The following is a 25,521-nucleotide window of genomic DNA, read 5'->3' as shown; positions in this document are numbered from 1 at the left end:
TAGTTCTGATAATGACAATATTATATAAAGGATAGAATGCTCCTCGACATACAGCAGAGACGCTAAGTCACAGATTGGCACAATAAAAAGACTGTCAAACAAGTAAGCTTTTGACCAAAGAGACCTTCATTTGAACAAACATAACTCACACACACATGAGCACAGTTTCTGGATGCCAAGGCCAGATAGTCAATCATTCTCATGTGCCATTTCCAGGTGGAACAGATAAGGGAGGAGCAGTTTTTGGCTCCAGAAGTACCCTCCACCACACACTGTCAGGTGAATGGCAAACATAGATGTGAACAGGTTGTGCAGAACTAAGCTGCTCGTGTGTCTTGTGGCACTGAGAAGTAGATCTGAGGATTGCTCAGCAGACAGTGGTTGAGAGACAATCAGGATTTAACATCTTGCTGATGATGCAACCGTTAGATACCAAGAAGAAGCTTTGACTTGGGAAGAATGAGGAAGAAAACTGAAAGCGTACTTTCCAAGGAGCTGTTCCAACAGGAAATTTGTGTAAACCGTAGAATGTGAATCTGGATGGCTCAATGAGGAACTAAACTCTAGTTCCCAAAAAATACTGCACCAGCGCAGAACTGACTGCAGTAGAAGTCACAATCGCGAAAGCATTAGAAAGAAATGGAGGTAGCTACCAGTGAACGGATAAAGGTACTTCTTTGCTCTGTTCCAACAGATGGTAGCATGGACTGGCGGATTTAAAATTGTCAGCCACCAAAGAGCGATGTCTTCAGCATCTTTTCTCAAGATCTTGGTACCCTTGTGCAAATAGTATCTCCTGTTAAAACAGAAAGGAAAAGCCGTATAACAACAGACAGTCATAAGAATGTTTCACATACATGCTCCATTATATCTGTTCATATTTCTGTCATATGTCAATAGTATTAATACAACAGCTGATGGCACAAATAAGACTGGGCGATTTAGGGACTAACAGAATCGACGAGCCAGCTAAAAACACATTAAAACTTTCATTTAATTAAATTCGGCAAGAGATCTGACACCACACAATACCAACAGTTTTCTTTCCATGCGTGCAACAGAAGGCTACCTCTTTCTTCTCCCTTTTAAGATGGTATGTACTGTCCTTGACCATCTGTCTGAACTATCCTATCTGCTGGGTACATTTTCTGAATAACCGGTAGAGCACTAAGAGAGTCGGTGCAAACAAAAGACTTCCCTACACTAAGAAATCTCATCTGCTCCAGTCTCTTGTTGACTGCCCACATCTGTGCAAAGTACACTGAGAGCTGGTGTGGTAGACCGAGGCAATGTCATAATGCAGTGTGAGCAGATGATTAGGAATTTGTTGGAGCAACACTGGTACATACTGCCGATAACCATCATGTGTGCAAAAGTGAATGTCAAATGCCTGATTACTATTATTACACCAAAAACAATATGGCCAAAACAAGTGAATAATTTTATTTACATCTCTCTTCTGCACTGGGAAGCTTTGTATTAAGCCCATTTTGTCTTGATCATAGGTCAAATGGGTTGATAGAAGAATGTAAATGGCTAGTATCCAGCCATAAAAGTACTTAAATTTTGACATTTTAATATAATGACTTATTACATATCATGATTAAATTGATTTGTATTAGTGATAGGCAAAAGCTAAACTATTATACAGCTATTTCAGAAAATGTAGTGACCCTTACACTGCATCAAATAATGCTTCCAAAAACTCAGAACTTACTTTGTGGATCAATCATCAGTGGCCACCTTCTTGCTTTACTAATTATTATGCCATTATCCACCGAAAAATTATCGACTGGTAACCCAGCTATATTCCATGCTCTAATTACAACTGGTTCTCCCAAAGTTGCAATGAGAGAAAAGTTTTGTGAGCATGGTATTCCCAGTTCTGTACAGGCTTTGTTCCACTCTCCTGTCAGTTCCTGAAACAACAGCTCTAGATGTTTAACTGTACTTATTATGAGCAACATAATTATCAGCGTCTCCTAAGAGCAATTATTATCATTGTTTCAAACAATGGAAAGTCCAGGTAGAATGTAACAATATTACAAAAAGGGAAGTTGCTACTCACCATATTGCAGATATGCTGATTCGCAGATAGGGACAACGAAAAGACTCTTACAATTAAAGCTTTCGATCATTAAGAGCTTTGTCAACAATAGACAACAGACACACACACACACTTTGTGGATGTGTATGTGTGTCTGTTGTCTATTGTTGATGAAGGCCTTAATGGTTGAAAGCTTTAACTGTGTGTTTTTGTGACCTGTCAAGTTGGAAGATGCAAAGATGATAGAATATTTCAATTTCCTTTTTCTGACCCCCCGGGAATTGATGGGGGTTATGTAAATAAATGAAAATAAGCTAAATTCTCCTCTACTATAAAAGAAAACACTTCATGTGTCAGTTAAAGAATGTTAAGAAAAGTGAAGTTAATTTCTAATATAAAACCTATGATTCTTGTAAATAATCATGTAATTCTACGTCATATTCTACGTATATTATATGAAGACAATTAGACTATTGTGATGCAAGATATACCTAAACTGTATGAAGTGCATGAAGTGATACAGGTGGTTTACCACCATGAATACAGGATGTGCCTATGGTAAGAATTAAACAAGTATAAATAAACCACCTATAGCAGTGCAACAGTGCAGGACATCACTATAGAAGGGAAAAAATGAAGGAAGCAGAGGTAACAAATTAACCCTGTCCTTGATGGATATTTGTCATGGTGTCGATTGTACCAAATGCCTTCTTTGGACTCTGCAGTGATGTACGGTTTTTCGTAGACTATGAACTAGAAGATGGGAACTTAAATGGCTCCTTCAATGCGTGGGAGGGAGGTGGGGGGTGGGGTGGGGGGGGGGGGGGGAGACTGAGGACAATCATTGTGGTGTCGGTTGTACGAAGTAGCTTTGTTGGACTCTGCAGTGACGCAGGGTCCGTCATTGTTTATGAACTGGTAGACAGGACCTTATACAGCTCCTTCATTGTGGCTGTGGCAGGAATGAGACACACACAAGGCCCCAATGCTATGCAGACATACTGACTGGCTCTAACACTGCATGACAGTTACACGCTAACAATGCGGAGTGGGGACTGAACTTAAATAATCAATACGTTCAATGTAGGGAGAATATTAGGAAACTAAGAACTGAAATAATAATAGTATAGAAAAGAGAAAGAAAGGAAAAAAATTAAATATTGTATATAAAAGAATTTTATAAAATCAATATTAAATAATGGGTAAAAGTTTAAAAATGGAAATGCAAGCTTGATATGAATAGGAGTACTAAAAATATAAAATAAAAACTTATTGAGTCTAGCCAAACACTAAAGTGTATTGACTACCCTCCAGGCCAAGGACCCAATATAGAAATTGTAATGTAACATCTGCTCTGAGTAGCGAGTAAACAACCCATAAACAACCAAAAATGTGCACAGCTATTGTATAATGTCGTCCAGTAAAGTTTGGACAATGCCAATATACAGTAGGGGAGGAGTTGTAGTATACTTAAACTTCAATACTTGAAAGACTGTAATTTTTTAAAATTGTTTTGTAATTTTTTAAACTGTTTCTCTTTCTCATGATTTACAGGAAGATAAAAGTAACGAGATTATACAACATGTGGAATAGAATCAATGTTATCTCAGTAAGCTCATTCTTTTTCATGTTCATTTATAACAGTTTTCTTTTATTAATCACTTGTATTGCTTCAGATACATCCATGGTGGGATGTTTCATGCAGATGTTCCATCTTTTGTGTGAATGAAAAAAAAATGTAAACTTGTATAAAAAAGTATTCAACAAAAGTTTATGTATGTGAGGTCCACCAGTTATGTAAAACATTGTTTTTCTCAGTAACCAGCCATGTTTTGCCACCACTGTGCCATCATCAGTGGGTTTTCGTTTTTATTTATTCTTTATATTTGGTGTACATAGATTTTCTGGATCACTTTTGTGTTAATTACTACAGGTAGCTGGTCATGTTTTCGTGTGGCAAGCACTTCCATCCTCCGCATCATGCTGAGATGTTGTGATGCATACGTAACTATAACAAGTATTTTCCACAAATAACATAGTAAAACACTTTTCACTACACCAGAACTGACTGACTGGGCTGGGGCACATAAAAAACCACTATCACACTGTGTTCTGGTGTAGTGAAAACGAACACAAACAGTATTTCTCATCTGAGATCGACAAGGGGGCTAGGATGAAAGAAAGATAAATGGTACAATGTGTACAAATGAGTACACAGAAGTGGTAGCTCATTTGTCACAGGAAATTTTACCTGATGACAGCTTTAATAAATGAGAGTTATGTGAAGTGGAAAACCAAATTGGTTAACTCTCCAAGAATAGAAAGACCAAATAGCACCAGAAATAGTACCTGTTATCCAAGAAATGGAAGAGCTTGGGGGAGGGGGGGGGGGGGGGGGGGGGACAGTAAAAGCAGGATGTGCAGGAATGAGTTTTTGCCAGCAACAACAAGCCTCATGACCTAGTTCAGAAACATTAACATCAGCATCAGCTAAATGGAAACAAGGGCCAGTTCATGCAAATGGCTACACAGCAAATGAATGTATATGCACCTTGACTATTAGAGAAAAAATTGCTGAAACACCAGCAGCTCAGACATTTTCACAGGATAGGAAGACGATGGTCCCTGTATTATTTATTAGAAGTTTTCATGGGGTGTACCCACACGTGTGTAGTGAAAGACAAAAGATATGTTATGTCTGAAACTTCTCATTCTGGAAACATATGTTATGTCTCTTGATGTTTACAGCCAGACAGCATCCTGTGGATGACTGATATGCTTGACAAAATTGAGACATATCAATTTGAGTGTGCTTTTTTGGCAAAGGACTGGACTCAAGGGATACAGGAACATCTACGAAAAGGGATTTTTAACCCAGAACCCTTTTCATTTAGAAATGGCCTATTAAGAAAAAATTCCAAATAATATATCAACAAATCAAAGTATTGGGATGATCCCTTTTCTCATAAAGACATTCTTTGCATATTGAAGGTAAAATTACTGCCTGACATTAGGAACAAATTAACCAGTGTGTCACAAAAGAAACTTGAAGAGTTCCTCTTGAAATTAGATTCAGTTGGCGTAATATACGAAGATATTCGAAGTAAAGCTGGTTATTATTGTATGCCAGGCCAAAACTCTAATCACAATAGGAATGTGAGTGCTCAACATAAGTATCCTAATGAAAACAGATCCAATGGAACTACCACAATAACTTTATACAAAACTGACAAAGATCAAATGGCAACAATAATCATTTTAGACCAAACTGGAGTCCAGGGAGGTACCAACACACCTAAAATTTAAACCATAACCATCTGTCTTGGAATAAGCAGAATGGTAATCCACAACAACAGCAAACGATGACACCAAATGACACAGATTCAAGGGCACAACCTTTCCTAAGAGTACCTGAGGTTGTGGAGAGTGATCACAAAACCAGGAACTGACTCCGTCAAAGTGAACATAACTGACTCGTGCCCCAGAGGAGTGGATGAAGGGGACATCAGGCTCTATGATATGTATATTAAATTTTTGGATTGCAATGAAGCAGAAGATATGAAAGGGGAGTTGAAAGGAATACCCAATAATTCTGGTCTTGGAAGTATGAGCGACGGTAGAGGCTATACCAAAAGTCATTACTTCAGACACAGGAGCATCAGCCAACGTTTTAGCAGAAAGCTTACGAGGATGGTCCTTTAAGTACCCAACCCAACAAAGAAAACACAAAAATTTTGGAAAAAAATGTATTTATTTTTCAACATAATCTCAACATAAGCTCTATTAACTTTTCCCAGTGATGTTCAATAAATTCAACACCCTTTCTATAAAGAGAACTGTCTAACATCTCAAAATAACCATTAACTGCTGACATCACATCTTCATTCGCTGAAAATCTTGGTTATGAAATGGCACAAAAAAATCAGCTTTGTTGCTGCGAAACTTCACTAAACACTCAATTGAAACATCTTCATGACAAGCGGCACAAACCTCGCACACAGTTTTCTCATGTCCAGATTTTCAGATAACATGTCTGCTAGGTCACACACTTTCAGTTGATGACCATCCAGTACCACTTTGTGGATTTTCTTCTCAATTTCTGGAGTCGTCACCTCATTTGGTCGACCACTGTGATGCTCATCTTGGCAGCTCATATGGCCTCATTTAAACTTAGCTACCCAATATTTTACTGTTGTCAACGAAGGAGAAGACTCTCCCAATGTAGAATTTAACTCAGCTTTAATATTGGTTGTGATGAGGCATTACTGTATCACATAATGATGACCAATTTTCTCCATTTTCCAAGTTCACTCACAACATTCACTATTGATGGCTACCAAACAAATACTAAACAATGTGACGTCTTCAAACTTGAAACATATGCTTCCTAGATCACATATTTTCTAATCCATTCAACAATGACTGCCATCTCTCGGTCAGGCCTGGTGCTTATGGGACGAACCTCATATTTAAGAAGATTCCAGAGAGAAAAGATTTACTGGAGTTCCCAGTAAGAAACTGCAGAATAATAGAAGCAATAGGTACATTATCAGGGAATGTAAAAATACAGATGGAACTAAATATAATGCTAGGAAATGCAGCTATGAAATGCATATTCTTAGCAGTGAAAATTTACAAGCCGAATGTATTTTAGGAATGGAGCTGATTTGCGAAAAGTATGGAAACACACCTTCTCTGGGGGAAAATTTAGTTTTCAGACTTTTAACCTCAACTGATCTTGTGTGTCAACCTGGAACACATGGAAAATATTGTAGAAATGAAATAATATGCTTGATTCATGAGGAAGACCAATGCACCCACACATGTCAAACAACTGCTATTGAGACAATATCATTGCATACACAGACTCATCTGAAGTTGTCTGGGTTAGTGCATCTATCAGACAGTTAGAAGCAACAATTCACAGAGCCTTTCTTAACATACTCAAGAGTATTTGGAAAATGACTGGCTACAATAAAAGCTGTACATGCCATTAAATGTTTTTCCTCATGAGCTGTATTGTCATAGATTCTACTTGATTCTTTGGCATCAACAAGTAGCTGTTTGGAGAGGACATCAAAAGCATGTTGTCATGGAATGTAATAGAACCCTTACAAGCCTATACTGCAGCCCACTCCCAGTTGCACTGAAACCAGGAGGCAAAGTAAGATTAGCGCAGTATGCATGTGAGATAAACAAGATTATAATACTAGTGTGGGATCACTCAGAAAATGGTGACAAGCTTATGTAGTGATTCCACGGAGTGCAATACTTGACCAGTACAGACTTAAAAACTTCATATTGGCTGGTAAGCCTGGAAGAGGAATCTAGAAAATACAAAACATTTGTTTATGTGGGTAGAAATTTAAAGTTCTAGACCTAGATGCAAGACCTGTCGCATACATCCTCCCACCACCACCTAGTCCAATCCAGTCACTAACATCACCTATCCCATCAAAGGCAGGGCTACCTGTGAAACCAATCATGTGGTCTACAAACTAGGCTGCAGGCACTGTAGTGCATTCTATGTATGGTGACAACCAACAAGCTGTCTGTTCGCATGAATGGCCCCTGGCAAAATGTGGCCACAAAACAAGTGCATCACCCTGTTGCTGAACTACCCCCCCCCCCCCCCCCCCCCCCACCACAACCACAAGCTGCCCACTGTCTTCTGTCTAACCTGCAGCACTTCACTGTCTGCCACCCCCAGCACACTATCCCCCCCCCCCCTTCCCCGTCCCAACCTCCTCCTTAGCCCCACCCAGTGGCCACTCCCATCATGCAATGGTGCTGCTGCTCGCAGTGTGGTTTCATTTGCCTGAGACTGCAGTAGTGTGTGCGACTTGCATTTGCACGTGTGTGTGTGTGTGTGTGTGTGTGTGTGTGTGTGTGTGTGTGTGTGTGTGCGTGTGCGTGTGTGCGTATGTGTGCTGCTGAGTAGCAACTTTCCTTCTCATAGTATTGTTAAATTCCATCCTGGATTTTCCACTCTTAACCTAAAGTTCTGTCATTTGAGTCAAAACTAAGTGCTGACACATGTATCTCAGCCTTAGATTATTTACTGTGACCCAAGTTACAAAAACTCCAATTCTGCCTTGAAAAAAATAAAATTTGTGGGATGTATGATAGAGTCAAAGGATACTCTTCCAGATTCTGAGAAAATACAAGCTAGGTATGAAGAATTTTCCAGTAACAAAATGAAGAAACAACTGGAGGGTTTTCTTGAACTAACCTTGTTTTTATGAGATTCATGTCCAACCAATTAAAGAATGCTTAATTTTTATAAGTTTATTCTGAAAGAATTTATACTGGCGCTGGATGGCTGAATGCCAATTGGCATTTGAAGAAATCAAACATGACCTCAAGAATGCCACTCTTCTATATTACTTAGAGATACCAGATTCATCTGCTGTGAGATTAGGCATCTGCCTATTCAAGTTATGGAAATTTGAGGAGAAAATAAAGTTTTGTTCAGTTGCATTTCCCAATCATACATTATCACAGATATACACTGCTGCAGTACAAGGATAAGGTGTATATATGGACAAGGAAAAAAAAATCCGTATTTCTTGGTTAAAAACACACACTAAGAAATTGAGAAGAAATGTATGAGGAGATAAAAGAAATTATTCAGATAGTGAAGGGAGACAAAACTTTAATAGTCATGGGTGACTGGTATTTGATAGTAGGAAAAGGAAGAGAAGGAAACGTAGTAGGTAAATATGGACTGGGGGGAAGAAATGAAAGAGGAAGCCACCTCGTAGAATTTTGCACACAGCATAACTTAATCATAGCTAACACTTGGTTCAAGAATCATGAAAGAAGGTTGTGTACACGGAAGAAGCCTGGAGATACTGGAAAGTATCAGATAGATTATATAATGGTAAGACAGAGATTCAGAGACCAGATTTTAAATTGTAAGACATTTCCAGGGGCAGATGTGGACTCTGACCACAATCTATTGGTTATGAACTGTAAATTAAAACTGAGGAAACTGCAAAAAGGGAGGAAATTGAAGAGATGGAACCTGGATAAACTGTAAGAACCAGAGGTTGTACACAGCTTCAGGGAGAACATTATGGAACGATTGACAGGAATGGTGGAAAGAAATATAGTAGAAGAAGAACGGGTAGCTTTGAGAGATGAAACAGTGAAGGTAGCAGAGGATCAAGTTGGTAAAAAGGCAAGGGCTAGTAGAAATCATTAGGTAACAGAAGAGATATTGAATTTAACTGATGAAAGGAGAAAATATAAAAATGCCGTAAATGACGCAGGCAAAAAGGAATACAAACGTCTCAAAAATGAGATCGACAGGAAGTGCAAAATGGCTAAGCAGGGATTGCTAGAGGACAAATGTAAGGATGTAGAGGCTTACCTCACTAGGGGTAAAATAGATACTGCCTACAGAAAAATTAAAGAGTCCTTTGGAGAAAAGAGAACCACTTGTATGAATATCAAGAGCTCAGATGGAAACCCAGTTCTAAGCAAAGACGTGAAAGCAGAAAGGTGGAAGGAGTATATAGAGGGTCTATACAAGGTTGATGTAGGTTTGGACACTATTATGGAAATGGAAGAGGATGTAGATGAATATGAAATGGGAGATACAATACTGCGTGAACAGTTCGACAGAGCACTGACAGACCTAAGGCGAAACAAGGCCCCGGGAGTTGACAACATTCCATTAGAACAACTGATAGCGTTGGGAGAGCCAGCCCTGACAAAACTCTACCATCTGGTGAGCAAGATGAATGAGACAGGCGAAATTACCTCAGACTTCTAGAAGAATATAATAATTCCAATCCCAAAGAAAGCAGGTGTCGACAGATGTGAAAATTCAAATTCTGAAGGTGGCAGGGGTAAAATACAGGGAGCGAATAGCTATTTACAATTTGTACAGAAACCAGATGGCAGTTATAACAGTTGAGGGTCAAGAAAGAGAAGCAGTGGTTGGAAAGGGACTGAGACAGGGTTGTAGGCTCTCCCCGATGCTATTCAATCTGTATATTGAGCAATCAGTAAAGGAAACAAAAGAAAAATTCGGAGTAGGTATTAAAATCCATGGAGAAGAAATAAAAACTTTGAGGTTCACCGATGACATTGTAATTCTGTCAGAGACAGCAAAGGACTTGGAAGAGCAGTTGAACGGAATGGACAGTGTCTTGAAAGGAGGGTATAAGATGAACATCAACAAAAGCAAAACAAGGACAATGGAATGTAGTCGAATTAAGTTGGGTGATGCTGAGGGAATTAGATTAGGAAATGAGACACTTAAAGTAGTAAATGAGTTCTGCTATTTGGGGAGCAAAATAACTGATGATGGTTGAAGTAGAGAGGGTATAAAATGTAGACTGGCAATGCGAAGGAAAGCGTTTCTGAAGAAGAGAAATTTGTTAATATCGAGTATAGATTTAAGTGTCAGGAAGTCCTTTCTGAAAGTATTTGTATGGAGTGTAGCCATGTATCGAAATGAAACACAGACAATAAATAGTTTGGACAAGAAGAGAATAGAAGCTTTCGAAATGTGGTGCTACAGAAGAATGCTGAAGATTAGATGGGTAGATAGTATAACTAATGAGGAGGTATTGAATAGAATTGGGGAGGAGAGGAGTTTGTGGCACAACTTGACTAGAAGATGGGATCAGTTGGTAGGACATGTTCTGAGGCATCAAGGGATCACTAATTTAGCATTGGAGGGCAGCGTGTAGGGTAAAAATCATAGAGGGAGGCCAAGAGATGAATACACTAAGCAGATTCAGAAGGACATATGCTGCAGTACGTACTGGGAGATGAAGCAGCTTGCACAGAATAGAGTAGCATGGAGAGCTGCATCAAAACATTCTCAAGACTGAAGACCACAACAACAACAACAACACACAAATGTGCCAGTAAAATATTTAATAACAACATAAATGTCTGATCTTCTGGGCTCGAAATTCTTCTAACTGGCTAATCATCAAAGAATTGATTTTTAAATGAGAGTCAAATGCTCTGTGATGTAAGAAATACTGCATAAAAAGAAACGTACTTCGACAATAAAGCTTTTCAAATCACCATTTGAAATATTTACCCACAATCTGTTACAAACAGGTTTGTTCCAGCAGCTGCCAGAAAGTGCCAGATAGCAGGAATAACAGTGCTTGTGCAGCTATGATGACATAGGAAACTCCTAATGTTCGTAGGTGTAAAACATTAAAAGATCTTACATTATGACATAAAAGATGCAAGACATCAATGGATACTCCAAGAGCATCAGAATTTCATGAACCATACTAAAACGCGTGATCCGGCTTAAAGTGCACACTCATATGTCCAGACTCCGTATGAAGAAGGCCTCGACCTGATAATAAACTTTTCAGTGTGCTTTTTGGGACGTAAATTTTCTTGGAGTACCAGTATTGTATTATCTCATGTTTGGTTCTTTATTATAGCATAATGCCATACTTACTAGAACATGAAAATGTACACTTCAAATGCTGCAAACAGTTGAAATAGCTAATAGTGTGGAATTAAACGTTTCGTTTCAAATAAAGAAAAGAGTAAGAAAAGCCAAATTTCTGTAGCAAATAAAAAAAAAAAAAAAAAAAAAAAACCTTCATTGTTCTGCAAGATGATTAATGCTAAAAACACATTTTAGCCTTCCATAATTAAGTGAGTGTATTTTAATTCACTTGATAGCTACTGACCACAGAAATCTATTCTGTTTTTATTTGATGCGAGAGCAGTAAAGGAAGAGGAAGCAGCAAAATTACTAAACGTAAACACGGGTGACATGGAGACTACCCACCTCTCCAACACACCTCAGATTGCTCTGTGCATCAGCCACAGGTTTACGATATTTCTGAACCGGGGCAATACTAGATAGTGTGCCCCCCCTCCTGCGAGTGTTTGAGATAGGACTTTTCAAGAATATGTTCATTTTCTAGCACACATGTTTCTGAAGAGTCTGATACATGAAACATATATGTTCGAGGATATGTAAGACATGTTATTTGGTTGTAGCTGTGCCAAAGTGCAGTGCCATGCCTCTTCACACAGTATTATCCTACTGCACGTCACTGTATTTTGTTTTGTGGAATTGAAACATGTATATTTTGTAATTGATGCCATCAAACTATATTCAGGAGAGGTTTGACATCCTACCCCTCTTTTTTTCTATTTAAAAAAAAACATAAAAAAACCCTCACAATTAATACTGGATGGGATTATTTGTAACTGGCAGGGCAATGACTCTTCACAAAATTTGGACTATTTATCACCTACTAGCTAATAACTTGCTGTTTTGTATGACATAAAATTCAATATAGGATACATAAAACCAGTAAAGACAAGAAACAAGCAAGACACTATACATTTCTTCAAGCCTTAGGTCTGAGCAATTATTTCTGCCTTATTTCTGTCTATCTTGCTATAGCTTTAGATGGTGCGCTTTCCTTTCTGCAAAAGAGTCTATTACCTCATCGAAGTTTGTCAAATGTTTTGCTACATGAAAAATCAAAATGTCATTATCTAATAATGAAAATGCTGTTAGTACAAATAGTACCCAAGACTGGTGTGGTTTCTCGATTCGTTTACATCTATTTTGTCACTGTGTGCTAGAGAAAACGATAGAGGCCCTTCTAATATTGCAGCCATTGTAAAATACATCAAATTAACATGGCTGTTTTTGCACAAATGGTCATTTTTTATAACACGACAGAATATAATACATGAAGTAATCTGGCAGCTTGGGCGTGATACTAAAATTTTTCCAGGTAGCATCTGGCTGTTTGCTTCTACTGCTTGTACAGCTAACAGGCACACTTCAGTATCCAGAAGCAGGAGAAGGTACTACTCATACACGACTCAACAGCCCATGCAGAAGAGCCTGTACACAACTGCTCAAATGAATCTAAGGTAAACAATTGTGACGCCACACTCATTGGAGGTAATTTGTTGTTATGAAGCATTGCATAATCTTCCTAAAGCCTTTGACACATTTTGCTATTGGCAGATGCTTGTATGAGTACTGTGTTTCATTGCTGTATACGGTGCATTTCCTTTGTAACTTAAGTTTTATTTTTTTCTCTTATTCATGTTTTATTGCTGCAGTATTATTCTGCAATAGGAGGATACAGTAATATCCTTTGTTAGAGTATTGGTGCTTACCAGTCAAAACAACAAAAATTTAACTGAAAACTAAAACAATGAGAAATTCACAGATTACTAAAAAATTCCTGGGTTTTTCGCAGTTTTCTCCTGGATGAAAAAATTCCCAGGTTACTCCCAGATCTCTCAGTGGTCCCAGGTCGTATAAACTGTGAAGAAACATTGGGCATTGTCTAGGCATTTCGAAAATTTAATTACTACTTGTAGAGAGTGAAAACACTGTTGTATACATACCATTAAGCCCTGAGGTTTTTACAAACATGTATGTTGTTACAGCTGAATTTGTTAGATGGACTCTCACCTAACAAGAATACAACTTTCGCATTATCCATATAAGTGGCAAAGAAGACATCATTGCAGATGCTTTGTCTTCATCAACATAAGATTTAGAACCTTGGAAGAAAAATATGACAGAATTTCCTGTACTACCAGTGAAAGATAGTGTGCCAGAGTTACTATTTAGAATTATTTAGAGAAATGTCAAAATTACAGGATTTGGATCTGAAATGGCCTATTCCCATCTGAAATGGTCTCCAGTAAGTAAAATAAAATGTTACAAAATAGACAATGTGGTACTTTTTCATAGAAAAAGTGATAGTTCTAACAATTGAACATGAAGAGAGTTTAATATGGCACACCCATTAGACTTGGGAACATTTTGCAGTTCTGAAAGGTGGCAGTAAGTTAAGAATGTATTGTTATTTTCACAATCCAAGAAGAATTGTGCAGCAAATTTTGAAGTAGTGCATAATATGTTGAAAGGAAAAACTTAATAATCAGGGTATCAAGGGACTGCTAACTCAATTATTCCAAAGAAACTACACAATATTCTGTGTGTCTATGTTTGTGGTCACACTTTTTTATTTATTTTCAAAATGCCTATGAGTATATCCACTTAAAACTGTGACCAGCAGGCCCACCTCTAATCATCTTTTGAATATTCTGCATGTGGGAAAATCATGAGTCATTTTATCTGATAACACCTCAAACTCTACATGTCGCAGTACAGGACAACTGGGGCACATCACAAGGTTACAAAAATACCTACTGCTCATTACCAGCTAGAAGCCAGTCCATAGGAAAGAATATTTAGAGAGCTCACCAGATTTATGCAGACCTACTGTCACAAAAAAACAGACTTTTTGGATAGACTATTCAAAGAATTTTGAAGAAATAATGAACCATATGCCCCCTACCATGACACAGTTCACCTTGGCACAACTGATGTTTGGGAGGAAGAAAAAGAATGAATGGATAAAACATATATTGTAAGCAGAAGATGATGGGATTTCTCAGGAATAAAAAATTAAGCAAGCTCTGATCAACATGACAGATAAAGATATAAAGAGGAATATAGAATATAATAAGGAACATATTGGCCCACAGCAGTTTAGAATTGTGGAAAGAATACTTTCATGAATACATTCTTGCTCTTCATTATTGCATAGACTTAAAAAGAAGTGGAAACTACTGTTTCTGAGCCTTTTGAGATACTAAGAATTCCACATCCTGGAGCATATCAGCATATCCCAGAAGTTGATGAATAATAGGTCTCAACCTGCATCAAGATCTGAAGAAGTACCATGATTAGGAGATGAAAAGGTACTGAAGAAGAAATGCAGAGAAGCAGATAAAGGAATAACAATGTACAAAAATGTGAATGAAAGAGAGTGACAACAAATAATGAGCAACAAAAAACAGTGAGATGACACCTCTTAATTGGAATATGCACGGGGTGAATGGCAAGTGGTTAAAGTATGTAATTTGAAAGGTAATAGGAATAGCACCTAACAAAAGATAAGTGCACAAAAATATCAGTCCACTATGAAGAATACAGTTTTCAGTGGAGATTTGATAAAAGGAGAACAATAACATACAAGAAAGAAGAATTAATGTAGATATGTGAGAGAACCTGACAACCAACCCAAATCTGCTGGTTCATAAAATGATCAACCTGTGATGCAACATAATAATTTGTCTTTCAGCCTTAAAATGATGAAACCCACATACAGTTTTGAAATTATGTTGCACGTAATCCATACCACTGCTGTTGGTGTGACACACAGCTCCATGCCACACCGGTCCCTGCAGGCCTACACACCCTTACCTCATACTGGTCTCTTCTCTACCTGACATCACATCAACATTGATACATCACCACATGTTCCAAGATTGAAGATTTCAAATGACTATTTTGATTGTATTATGACATTTTTGATTCAACCAGAAACTTTGGGTCAAAAACCACACTAGAAACACTATTATTATGTATATAAAAGGGTTGGAACTTAAATGGTAGCAACTATTTATTCACAACTGGTACAAAAGAGTTACATGTTTGCACCTGTTACTGTCCTTCTAAGCAGTCAACAGCAATGTGTAGAACCCGTTATCAGCGATGTAGAAGGCATAGTATACCATTAGCAGAGCCTGTTCTGTTGATGGTGGGAATGGAGCAGCCTACTGCCTGTCGAATATCTTGAACAGTTCTGAAGCGAATGCTGTGAAGTGGTTCCTTCATCTTCAGAATCAAATCAAAGTCACAAAGACTTAAGTCGTATTACTGTTTGTTTCTGGAGCATCACCTGTGACCAGCTTTGTGAAAGAAGCGGCAACGCTTTCTGCGCAACCCATCTATCACTCCCCGGACTTAAGTTCTGGTGACTTTGATTTGACTCCGAAGATGAAGGAACTACCTCGTAGCATTCGCTTCAGAACTGTTCCAGAGATTCGACAGGCAGTAGACCACACCATTCGCACCATCAACAGAGCAGGCTCTGCTAACGGTATACTACACCTTCCACATCACTGGCAATGGGTTCTACACAATGCTGGTGACTACTCTAAAGGACAGTAACAGGTGCAAACATGTAATTCTTTTGTATTGGTTATGAATAAATAGTTGCCACTATTTAAGTTTCGGTCCTCTAATTTAAGTAGTATTAATTTTGTATAATTTCTTGTGTGTAATTTAGTATTATTTTTTGCAATTTCAATACTAACCACATAAATGATGAATGTAACAGGTGATATATTGGAGAAATTCTGTTGGAGCTGATCAGTCTTGGCCATTACATTGTAAACCAAGACTAACCAGCCTAGTTTCAGGGTTTTCCTTAGGAAAAAGCTAATGAATGAGTAGGCTGGTGGTTCAGTGTAACCAGTCCCTGGGGGCAGGAGCTAATGGGAAAGAAGGAACAAGCTACTTCCAAATATTCAGTCTAATGAATGGCAATATAATTAGGAATGTTACAATCAACACAGAACGCAAAAAAGAACTATTTTAGACACCGCAATGAACAATGTTTAATTCAGTGACATAAATAAATGAACCTTTGAAAGTAATTACAAACATGAACCAAATGCATGAAGTGATAGCCAAGTGCTAGGTCACTAAAACTTCACTCCCATGGGGGAGCTAATGCACTTTACATTGCATTAATACCTGTTCCATAGACCATGAATACGACATTATGTAACTATGTGGAACGTGTCACTTGAACATAAGTTTTCTATACACAAAGTAACTTTTCTTTCAATTGCTACTTCAATCTAAAAATTCATCTATTGAGTTGAAGGAGTTGTCATTCAGAAATTCTTTTAATTTGTTTTTAAAAGTTAGTTGGCTATCTGTCAGACTTTTAAAGCTATTTTGCAAATGACCAAATGTTTTTGTAGGAGCATAATTCACCCCTTTCTGTGCTAAAGTCACATTTAACCCAGAATGGTAAAGATCATCCTTTCTTGTAGTCTTGTAGATACACACTTCACTGTTATTTTTGAACTGGATCACAAATTTCATAAGTATATCACAGTGAGTGGGAGTACATGGAAAAGAGCCTACATGTCGAAGCACAGACCAAATTATATGTGAACATTAAAGAATCAGCATGACAGCCGTGTGTAGTGGACCAAAGCTATTTTTCCCTACAAGTGAAGTAAGTTACTCCATGAAACACTAGTTACTCTTTGCTGCTGCACAGCTTGGGATAGACAGATGCAGCAGAGTAAAGTCGAGTTTGCTTTTTGGGAGAGATAAGTGTAAAAACCACTTTTGCAACTCGTGCACTCCAATTTTTCTGAATTTATCAACTGGAGTTGCAACTACCAGCCAGAAGGAAAAGAAAATGTAAAGATAAATATAAGTAAAATGCTGTAGTTAATCCAGAATATGTATTCAGAGCCATTTCAGATTATAGGGTATGTTTCCTGAAGATTATTTTGATTAACACTTGAAGCTTGTAAGAGGTATGTTAAAAAAATTCTGAAACATTTGTAGTTTCGCACCAATGGCATGTTGGAGTGAAATGCTGTTAGCATCCTGACACATACCTGTGATTAAAACTGCTGGAAGTTTCATTGTTTATGTCTGTTAGTTATTGTTCACTGCTGTATTGAGTAGAACATTGTGTGGCACAGTATGTGAATCTTGAGATGGCAGAACAAGAGGAGCAAAGCGCCTCCATTAAATTTTGCAAGAAACTCGATAAAACTTTTAGAGACACACCATATGATGTGGGAAGCCTATGTTGATGAGTGCTTAAGCTGTACTCAGTGTTATGAACGGTTCACACAGTTTAAAAATGGCCATACGGAAGTTAAAGATGACTCATTCAGCACACTCTTCGACATCTACTGCCAAAGTTCATGTCAGGAACATCAAGGAAACTGTGTGGGCCACTCGAAGACTGGCTGTCGGTGATGAGACATGTGTGTGAGTTATGATGTTCAGACTAAGGGTCAATCTTCATGATGGGCCAGGAAGGGTTCTCCATGACCAAAAAAAAAAGCATGATGGATGAGTTCAAATGTCAAAGCCATGCTGATAGTTTTCTTTGACTTTGAAGGATTTGATGCTGATGTCTGTTGATTGAATTGTATGCTTTCTTGATGTCAACAAAAGTACTGTTTATTTGCTAGTTAAATTTGACTTAATACCGACTTCAAGCTAAGGATCTGTTCAGCACAGGAACATCCTTTTCTAAAACCACCCTGATAATCTCCAAGTTTTGGGTCCAATTGAGGTTCGGCTCTGTTCAATAATGCCTTAGATAATATCTCATAGGCGAATGAAGATGCCTCTATAATTGTTGAAGTCAGTTGAATCACCCTTCTAGTGTAAGGGGTGGATCAGAGAAGATGTCCAGTCATCTGGTAACTTCTCAGTATCCCAAATGTTCCGTAGGATGTCGGTCAACTTGCTGATTGCTTTGTCTTCAGCCTGCTGCTATAGCTCTGCAACTATAGCATCTTCTCCTCGTGCTTTGTTATTCTTCAGGGACTGTATGATGTTTTTCACTTTTTCTTCTTCTTCTTCTTCTTCTTCTGTTGGAAGGCGAGTGTTTGGTTGGCTGGGACTGTCTTGATAGATAAAGGAGGTTTTAGGGGACTCACAGTTGAGGAGATTCTCAAAATATGTGGCCAATATGCAGCAGTTGTCTTTGTCATTATAGGCTATGTTTACATCTGGTCCTCTGAAGTGAAAACTGGGTGGGGCATAGCTTCTAAGGTTTCGCATGAAAGTTTGGTAAATGTTTATAGTGTTATTCTTCTTTAAATCTTCATCTAATTGAGTCAATTGGTCCTGAGTGTGCTGATGCTTAACCTGCCCGATGGTTTTGGCCGTTAGCCGGTGCTGTTCTATGAACTTCTCCTGATTTGTTTCAGACTTCTGTGAGCTCCATATTAGCCAAGCTGCATGTCTCTTTGTGATCACTTGGTCGCAGGTACTTGTCCACCATTCATGTTTCTTCTGTTTCTTTAATGGGGAAACTTCTGTTGCGGCTTTTACTAATTTGTCCCTTAGGTGGTCCCAGTTGTTGCATTCATGATCAAGCTTTTACATTCTCTTTGTAAGCATATTGCAGGTTTTCAGTTTTTCCGCGTCAAACTTGGTAAGTTTGGGAGTTTGAGACTTTCTTGTATTCCTAGGTAGAATTTAGAACTTTAATTTTGAGAGGTAGTGGTCTGAGTCTACGTTTGCCCCTCTTAACACTCTCACATTCTGGACTTCTCTACAGGACTTTCTTCAAATGGCCACATGATCTACTTGAAACTCTCCTAGGAGTTTATTGGGTGAAGTCTATGTCTACTGTTTTCTTGGTAGATGCTTAAAGGCTACTAATTTCATTACTAGGTTAAATGCTTTACAGAATCCCAAAAGTAATTCTCCATTCCTGTTAGTGCGCATGTGAGATGGGTATTCCCCCACTATATATTTATACTTTCATTCTTTTCCTAACTCGGCATTAAAATCACCCAATAATATGACTGTATACTGCTCTGGAATCTCGCAAATAGCGTCCTCGAGTTCTTCCCAAAATTGGTCTTGCTTGCAGTTCTTTATATTCAGATGTAATGTTGCATGATATGATCATGTACAATGTGCCTGATTTCAAAATCAGAGAACAGATTTTAAGAGAGTCCGATCCATCACTTCAGCAGGTAGTGCAAATACTAGACCAGTATGATTCCAGTGCCCTGTTGGCTCTTACATTTGAGCAGCCAGCTGTTTGTTGGGTTGAGTCCCTTAGTTGTGATCGCCACATTCCTCACTGGTGGCGTGCACTAGCCATGCCGGGTACACAACACCTGTCCATGCCATGACAGCAGTTCACTAAACAGGCAGCTGCGCAGGCGAACAGAATTAAGTCTAGCCATCACTGTTATACATGGCACAAATGCCAAGACTGCCCCTCCTGACAGGCTCAGTGCTATGCCTGTGGTAGGAAAGGACATGTGCAATCCATATGTTTGCAACGGAACAAACATCAGCCCACTCACAAAACTCTTGTCACAGGGCCTACGTTATTAATGCAGTATATTCAATGTCTGCAACTAGCAAGCACACAGTTTTGTCAGTGATATGTCAGTCAGACTGGAGTGTAGCCATGTATGGAAGTGAAACATGGACGATAAATAGTTTGGACAAGAAGAGAATAGAAACTTGTGAAATGTGGTGCTACGGAAGAATGCTGAAGATTAGATGGATAGATCATGTAACTAATGAGGAGGTACTGAATAGAATTGAGGAGAAGAGGAATTTGTGACACAAGCTGGCTAGAAGAAGAGAACAGTTGGTAGGACATATTCTGAGACATTAAGGGATCGAGAACTTAGTACTGGAAGGAAGTGTGGGGATAAAAATCATATATAGAAATCAAGAGATGAATACAGAAAGCAGATTCATAAGGACGTAGGTTGCAGTAGTTACATGGAGATGAAGAGGCCTGCACAGGGTAGAGCAGAATGGAGAGATCCATTAAACCAGTCTTTGGACTGAACACCATAGCAACATGTTAACTTCCTACACAGGCTCCACAGAGCATGATGAATGAATAAATTATTAAATTTGAATCGCATCTGTAACCAATAAATTATGATTGGAGTCTACATCTGTCTCTGTAAATGTTTCATAGTTTAAATTCTGGATTATTCTGTTACCAATTAAATTCTTTACATCAATTGGTAGAAGGTCAAAGATTTTTATGGCAGAACACATCACTTCTTTCTGTACTACACCAAGGTTCAACGAAGGATAATGTAAGTCATTTCTTCTTCTGGTATTATGTTTATGAACGTTACTGTAGATTTTGAACTAAGACTGTTGACAACAAAATTTCACAAAGCAGTAAAGGTTCTGTAATAAGGCAACTACTCTTGATTTTCTTATGTGTTGCATCATCAAGACCACTGTAACCAAAGGGTCTGATTTTGATTATACTAGATGTGCATAAGCACCAGTAATATGCTTTAGTTGGAGTAATTAAAGCAACACTGAAGAGGTTTAATCACAACAACAAGAATATTTGATAATCCTGCCAAGAAGTGCTTTTTGCTTTCGCAATTCAGAAGCAGCAGCCCATGTGAATACCTCTGCTAACAGCAAATGCCTGGGAAAGTAGAATTCTGGACAAGAAAACCAATATTCAACACAGAAATCACAGCAAAAGGTCACTTGAACTGATTAGTTATCTTTTGATATGTTGGTACACACCAAAGGGACACTGTAAGTACACTGAAACACATGTGATGTTATGTATCACTTTTACTGGATAGTTACTTTTTAGCATTATGCTTGTAAATATTTATGTCCAATTCATATGTTATTGCCATAGTATTTTATGTCTACTGCCTCTCAAATAAAACATAGATGTACGTCTCCTCAGGTCCAGTTGCTTCACCACAAGATCATTCAGTTGCATCAGTAATTTATTGTAATACTGTGATGGTGTATATCTAGCTTCCAAATGTGTGCAAGTTCCATAAAAATAATTACAAAAATATATAAATGTTTCAATGGTACCAAATGAGAAAAAATAATATTTTACTTGTTTACTCTGATTTCATCGCCAATGCCTGCAGCCTGAAGGTGAGAAATGACAGTACAGTGTGTTGCTACACAAGAAATTATTCTCATTGGATTTCAGTTAATTTTTGTAACTGTGATAGTGTTTTCACATAGACCATCAGTTGTTATTACCTGTCTGAAATCAACAGTGAAGGGACCAAGGTATGCAACAGTTCCTGCTGATAGCAGAACATCCCCCACAACATTTGAAAGAAGTGAGTTAAGATATTTGGCAGTGTCACTCCACCTGTTTTTCTCACCACCAAGTCCACCTGTAGAAAATACGATGTGTCAATCAGAAATTAACAAGTATAATTCGGAAGAGTTGCAAATAGATGCTATAGAATGATCAAAAAGTGAAATACATGAAAGTTAACTAGATTTCTAGACATGAATGAAATATTAGATGTACACTGTAATTTCTTGGCTGGAGGGAAGGCAGGTACATTTTCTTCAATATTTGTAACTCTGACAACCATTGGTAGAGCACAGTACCTTCAGTGGCACTGTTTTGCCATTTCTGTATTAAGCTGTAACCACAGTCGACAGTAAAAATATGAATTCGACACTGAAGCACCAAAGAGACTGGTATACGCATGCATATTCAAATACAGAGATACGTAAATAGGCAGAAATTGGTGCTACGGTCGGCAACTTTTATACAAGACAACAAGTGTCTGGCGTTGTTGTTATATTGGTTACTGCTGCTACAGTGGCAGGTTATCAAGAGTTAAGTGAGTTTGAATGTGGTGTTATAGCTGGTGCACAAGTGATGGGACATAGTGATGAAGTGGGGATTTTCCCATATGACCATTTGAGAGTGTACCTTGAATATCAGGAATCTGGTAAAACATCAGATCTTCCACATCGCTCTGGCCGGAAAAAGATCATGCAATAATGGGACAAACAATGACTGAAGAGAATCATTTGACATGACAGAAGTGCAATCCTTCCCCAAATTGCTGCAGATTTCAGTGCTGGGCCATCAACAAGTCTCAGTATGCAAAGCATTCAATGAAACATCAGCGATATGGGCTTTCAGAGCCAAAGGCAAGTTGCGTTTGCATGAGTGTGTGTGTGTGTGCGTGTGTGTATGTGTGTCTACTGCTGACAAAGGCCTTAGTGGCCGAAAGCTATAATTGTGTGAATCTTTTTGTTGCGCCTATCACGACTCAGCGTCTCTGCTATATGGTGAGTAGCAACTTTCCTTCTCTGGTATTGTTACATTGCATCCTGGATTTTCCATTGTTTAAAATTGCAGTTTGTTAGATATTATTCCTTATTTTACCAGTTTCTTTATTCGCCAAATGATGTGACAGCATAGACGTAAGTGTGTGTTTACTATGAGAAATCTATTTATTTGTGTGTAAACTGTTCAGCACCTCCTGTACACACAGGGTAACATTCATCCCTCCATATTCCATTTAGTCACCATCGGTATTTGTCTGATTCTAATTCTCCTTACTAACTCTAGGAGGACACTGTGTAGATAATGGGTGTGTGTAAGGGTGTTATGTACTCTCATGGGGATAGCTGCAAACACAATCAATAGGCAGAGCCAGAGACACACAGGTCAGATGAAACAGAACTGTATTGCAATGTGCAGCCACTTCACTTAATTTTATGAAGAACTTCACTTAATTTTATGAAGCTCTATGCCATCCATCATATCAATTTGTTTTTTATGACTCTGCTGCATTTATTTAGTTTTGCTTTATTTTATGTCACAGACAAGTTATATTATTGTGTCTAAATCACTACTGGGTCTTCACTTTCGCTGAACATCCAATCAACATTCTGGGCCTCTGGACTGTACTAGGGCTTCATACGGAGGACACAGATGTCTTTTCTGCACTTTTGTTTTCTTGGTGATGGGTCACAACCCAAAACTTCATACATGTGACGCCCAAAGAATGACAAAAGATATGACACAGCCCAAAACAGTGTATTAGTAACTTTCCTGAGCATCCTTCTTCCCGTGCACGCACTGTGTACTGGGTCAGCTGGCTGTTGCTCACTGAACCATGCTTGGCCTTATAGCACTCTCAGCCATTCTCCTGCATGTCCGTGGACCATGTGCGAGCCTGCTGCCTTGCTTCTTTGGTCCTGGTGATGGATGTTTCACACAGTGTATCCTTTACTGTTTTAGCCTTGCGACTGTAGAGCAGAAAGAAGAGTGTGATGCACAGTGTCACAATTCACTATGTTCTAAGGCAGTATTGTATCCAAGCATCTTTGTTCAACACCAATGTACATCAACAGCGTATCTGCCAAAATCTTATTAAACTGCTCTGTGACACCATTCGTCTGTGATTGGTGGGCAGTTGTCATCTTGCGAATTACCTATGATATTAGTATCAACTGGGAAACTTTATACAATCAAAGATTATCATGTGTGATACTCTGTGTTTCAAACTGATGTTTCCTCTTTCAGGATGTCAGCAATCTAGAGAGCTTTGGCAGTTGGCACAGCTTTGATGACAGCATAGTGGGGGAAGTAGTCAGTACAGACTATTATCCATCAATTCCTATTTGTTGACTTCAGAATACTCCCCAAGTGGTCAATACCAGTTTGGTGGAAAGATGCTGCTACAGGCAGGATTGGGGGTAACAGTGCCACATGTGCCAGCATTGCTTACAGTGGCTCATACAGTATCCAGAGACCTGGCCAGTGATAACTGTGTTTGATTTGGTCTAGAGTCTTTGAGAATTCCTGGTGACCAGATCTCGGAGTGTCACAAAAATATTTCAGGATCCCTGCCAACAGATTAGCTGTGAAAGTGAGCAACCATTTCTGCCCCATTGGATCATAATTCCTTTCATACAATGTTGCGTTTATTAACTGTAATCATCCTTTGGTCAGTTCCTCATACCTCAAGGCTACTACAGTTCTCAGCAATGCTAGATCTTCCTACTATTCTGAAGTAATGTGATTTAATGCAACAATGATTGAGATGACAAGCAAAGATCTTTTTTGTGCCTCATTTCAGGAAAATCTGGTGTCAGCCTGCAGTAGTTCTTGCAAATTGCTGGTAGTATGCGCATACGCCAAAAAAACTTCCCACATCACGAACGTGTCGAGGAGACAGAAAACATGTGACTGCTCTTATTTTCTCTTAATCAGTACAAATCCAACTGCCATTGACTGGTGCCCCACAATTTTTATTTCTTGAATGACGTAGAGACACACCTTCAGCTTCAGGTAGAGACCTGCAGTCTGAACAAACTTCAACATGGTTATCAACCAAATGTCTTTCAAAGATGACAATGTCATGCAGACAGCAAAGGAGTTGAATAGGGTTGCCCATCAAATGTTCATACATGGCTGGAGTGTTACATATTGTCAAATTCCAACTCCAACTTTGAGCTCATAGAGGTGATCAGGAGTTACAAAGCCAGTCTTTTCCCAGTTAGCCTCGTCAACATTGAGTTGCCAGTAGTCTCACTTCATGTCCATAGTAGACGGATATTCTGCTCTTTCCAAGCTGTCCAGGGTGTCATTAATGCATAGCAAGTGATAGATATCTTTCTTTGTGATTTTGTTCAGTTATTAGTAGTCAGTGCAAAAGTGCCACGTGCCATCTTCCTTTTCAGAAGGACCCCAGGACTCTCTGGAGGCTCAATGGTATCATCTTCCAGAATCATCTCCACTTTCTCCCAGATTACACATTGTTCAGTCTGGAACATTTTATATGAGCACAGGTTAGTTGGTGGATTATACCAAGTGGTGATACCATGTTTTATCATAGGCCAGTTGGTCTGCCTATCCTCTGTATCAGATTTGAAAGCACCTGAAAACTGACACAGAATCACTACTACTCACCGATGTTGTTCCTCGGTCTAGCTTGATGCTATTGGCAATTCGAAAGTAGTTTCCTCCCCTGGGGTGTATATAGCAGTAGTGCAGCATGCATATTTACCAATGAAACTAACAAGGAAACATCCCTAGCAGTGTGATTGACTTTTTGAAACTATCTGC

The 25,521-nt window shown here is 38.6% G+C and overlaps 1 protein-coding gene across 1 annotated transcript in view; it reads right to left on the bottom strand.

Moving 5' to 3' along the window:
* Positions 1-25,521, bottom strand: part of LOC126455722 (dynein axonemal heavy chain 3) — a 1,249,696-nt gene that overhangs the window by 341,582 nt on the left and 882,593 nt on the right. The window contains exons 51-52 of the mRNA XM_050091491.1: positions 21,675-21,814; positions 1,718-1,919 (exon numbers count right to left, since the gene is read on the bottom strand). Of these exons, the coding sequence (XP_049947448.1) occupies positions 1,718-1,919; positions 21,675-21,814 (342 nt within the window). The remainder of the gene's footprint in view (positions 1-1,717; positions 1,920-21,674; positions 21,815-25,521) is intronic.

This window comes from Schistocerca serialis, chromosome 2 (genome assembly GCF_023864345.2).
Source record: "Schistocerca serialis cubense isolate TAMUIC-IGC-003099 chromosome 2, iqSchSeri2.2, whole genome shotgun sequence".
Classification (NCBI taxonomy): Eukaryota; Metazoa; Arthropoda; class Insecta; order Orthoptera; family Acrididae; genus Schistocerca; species Schistocerca serialis.
Note: the sequence above shows the minus strand (reverse complement) of the source record. Positions and strands in the feature narration are given on the sequence as shown.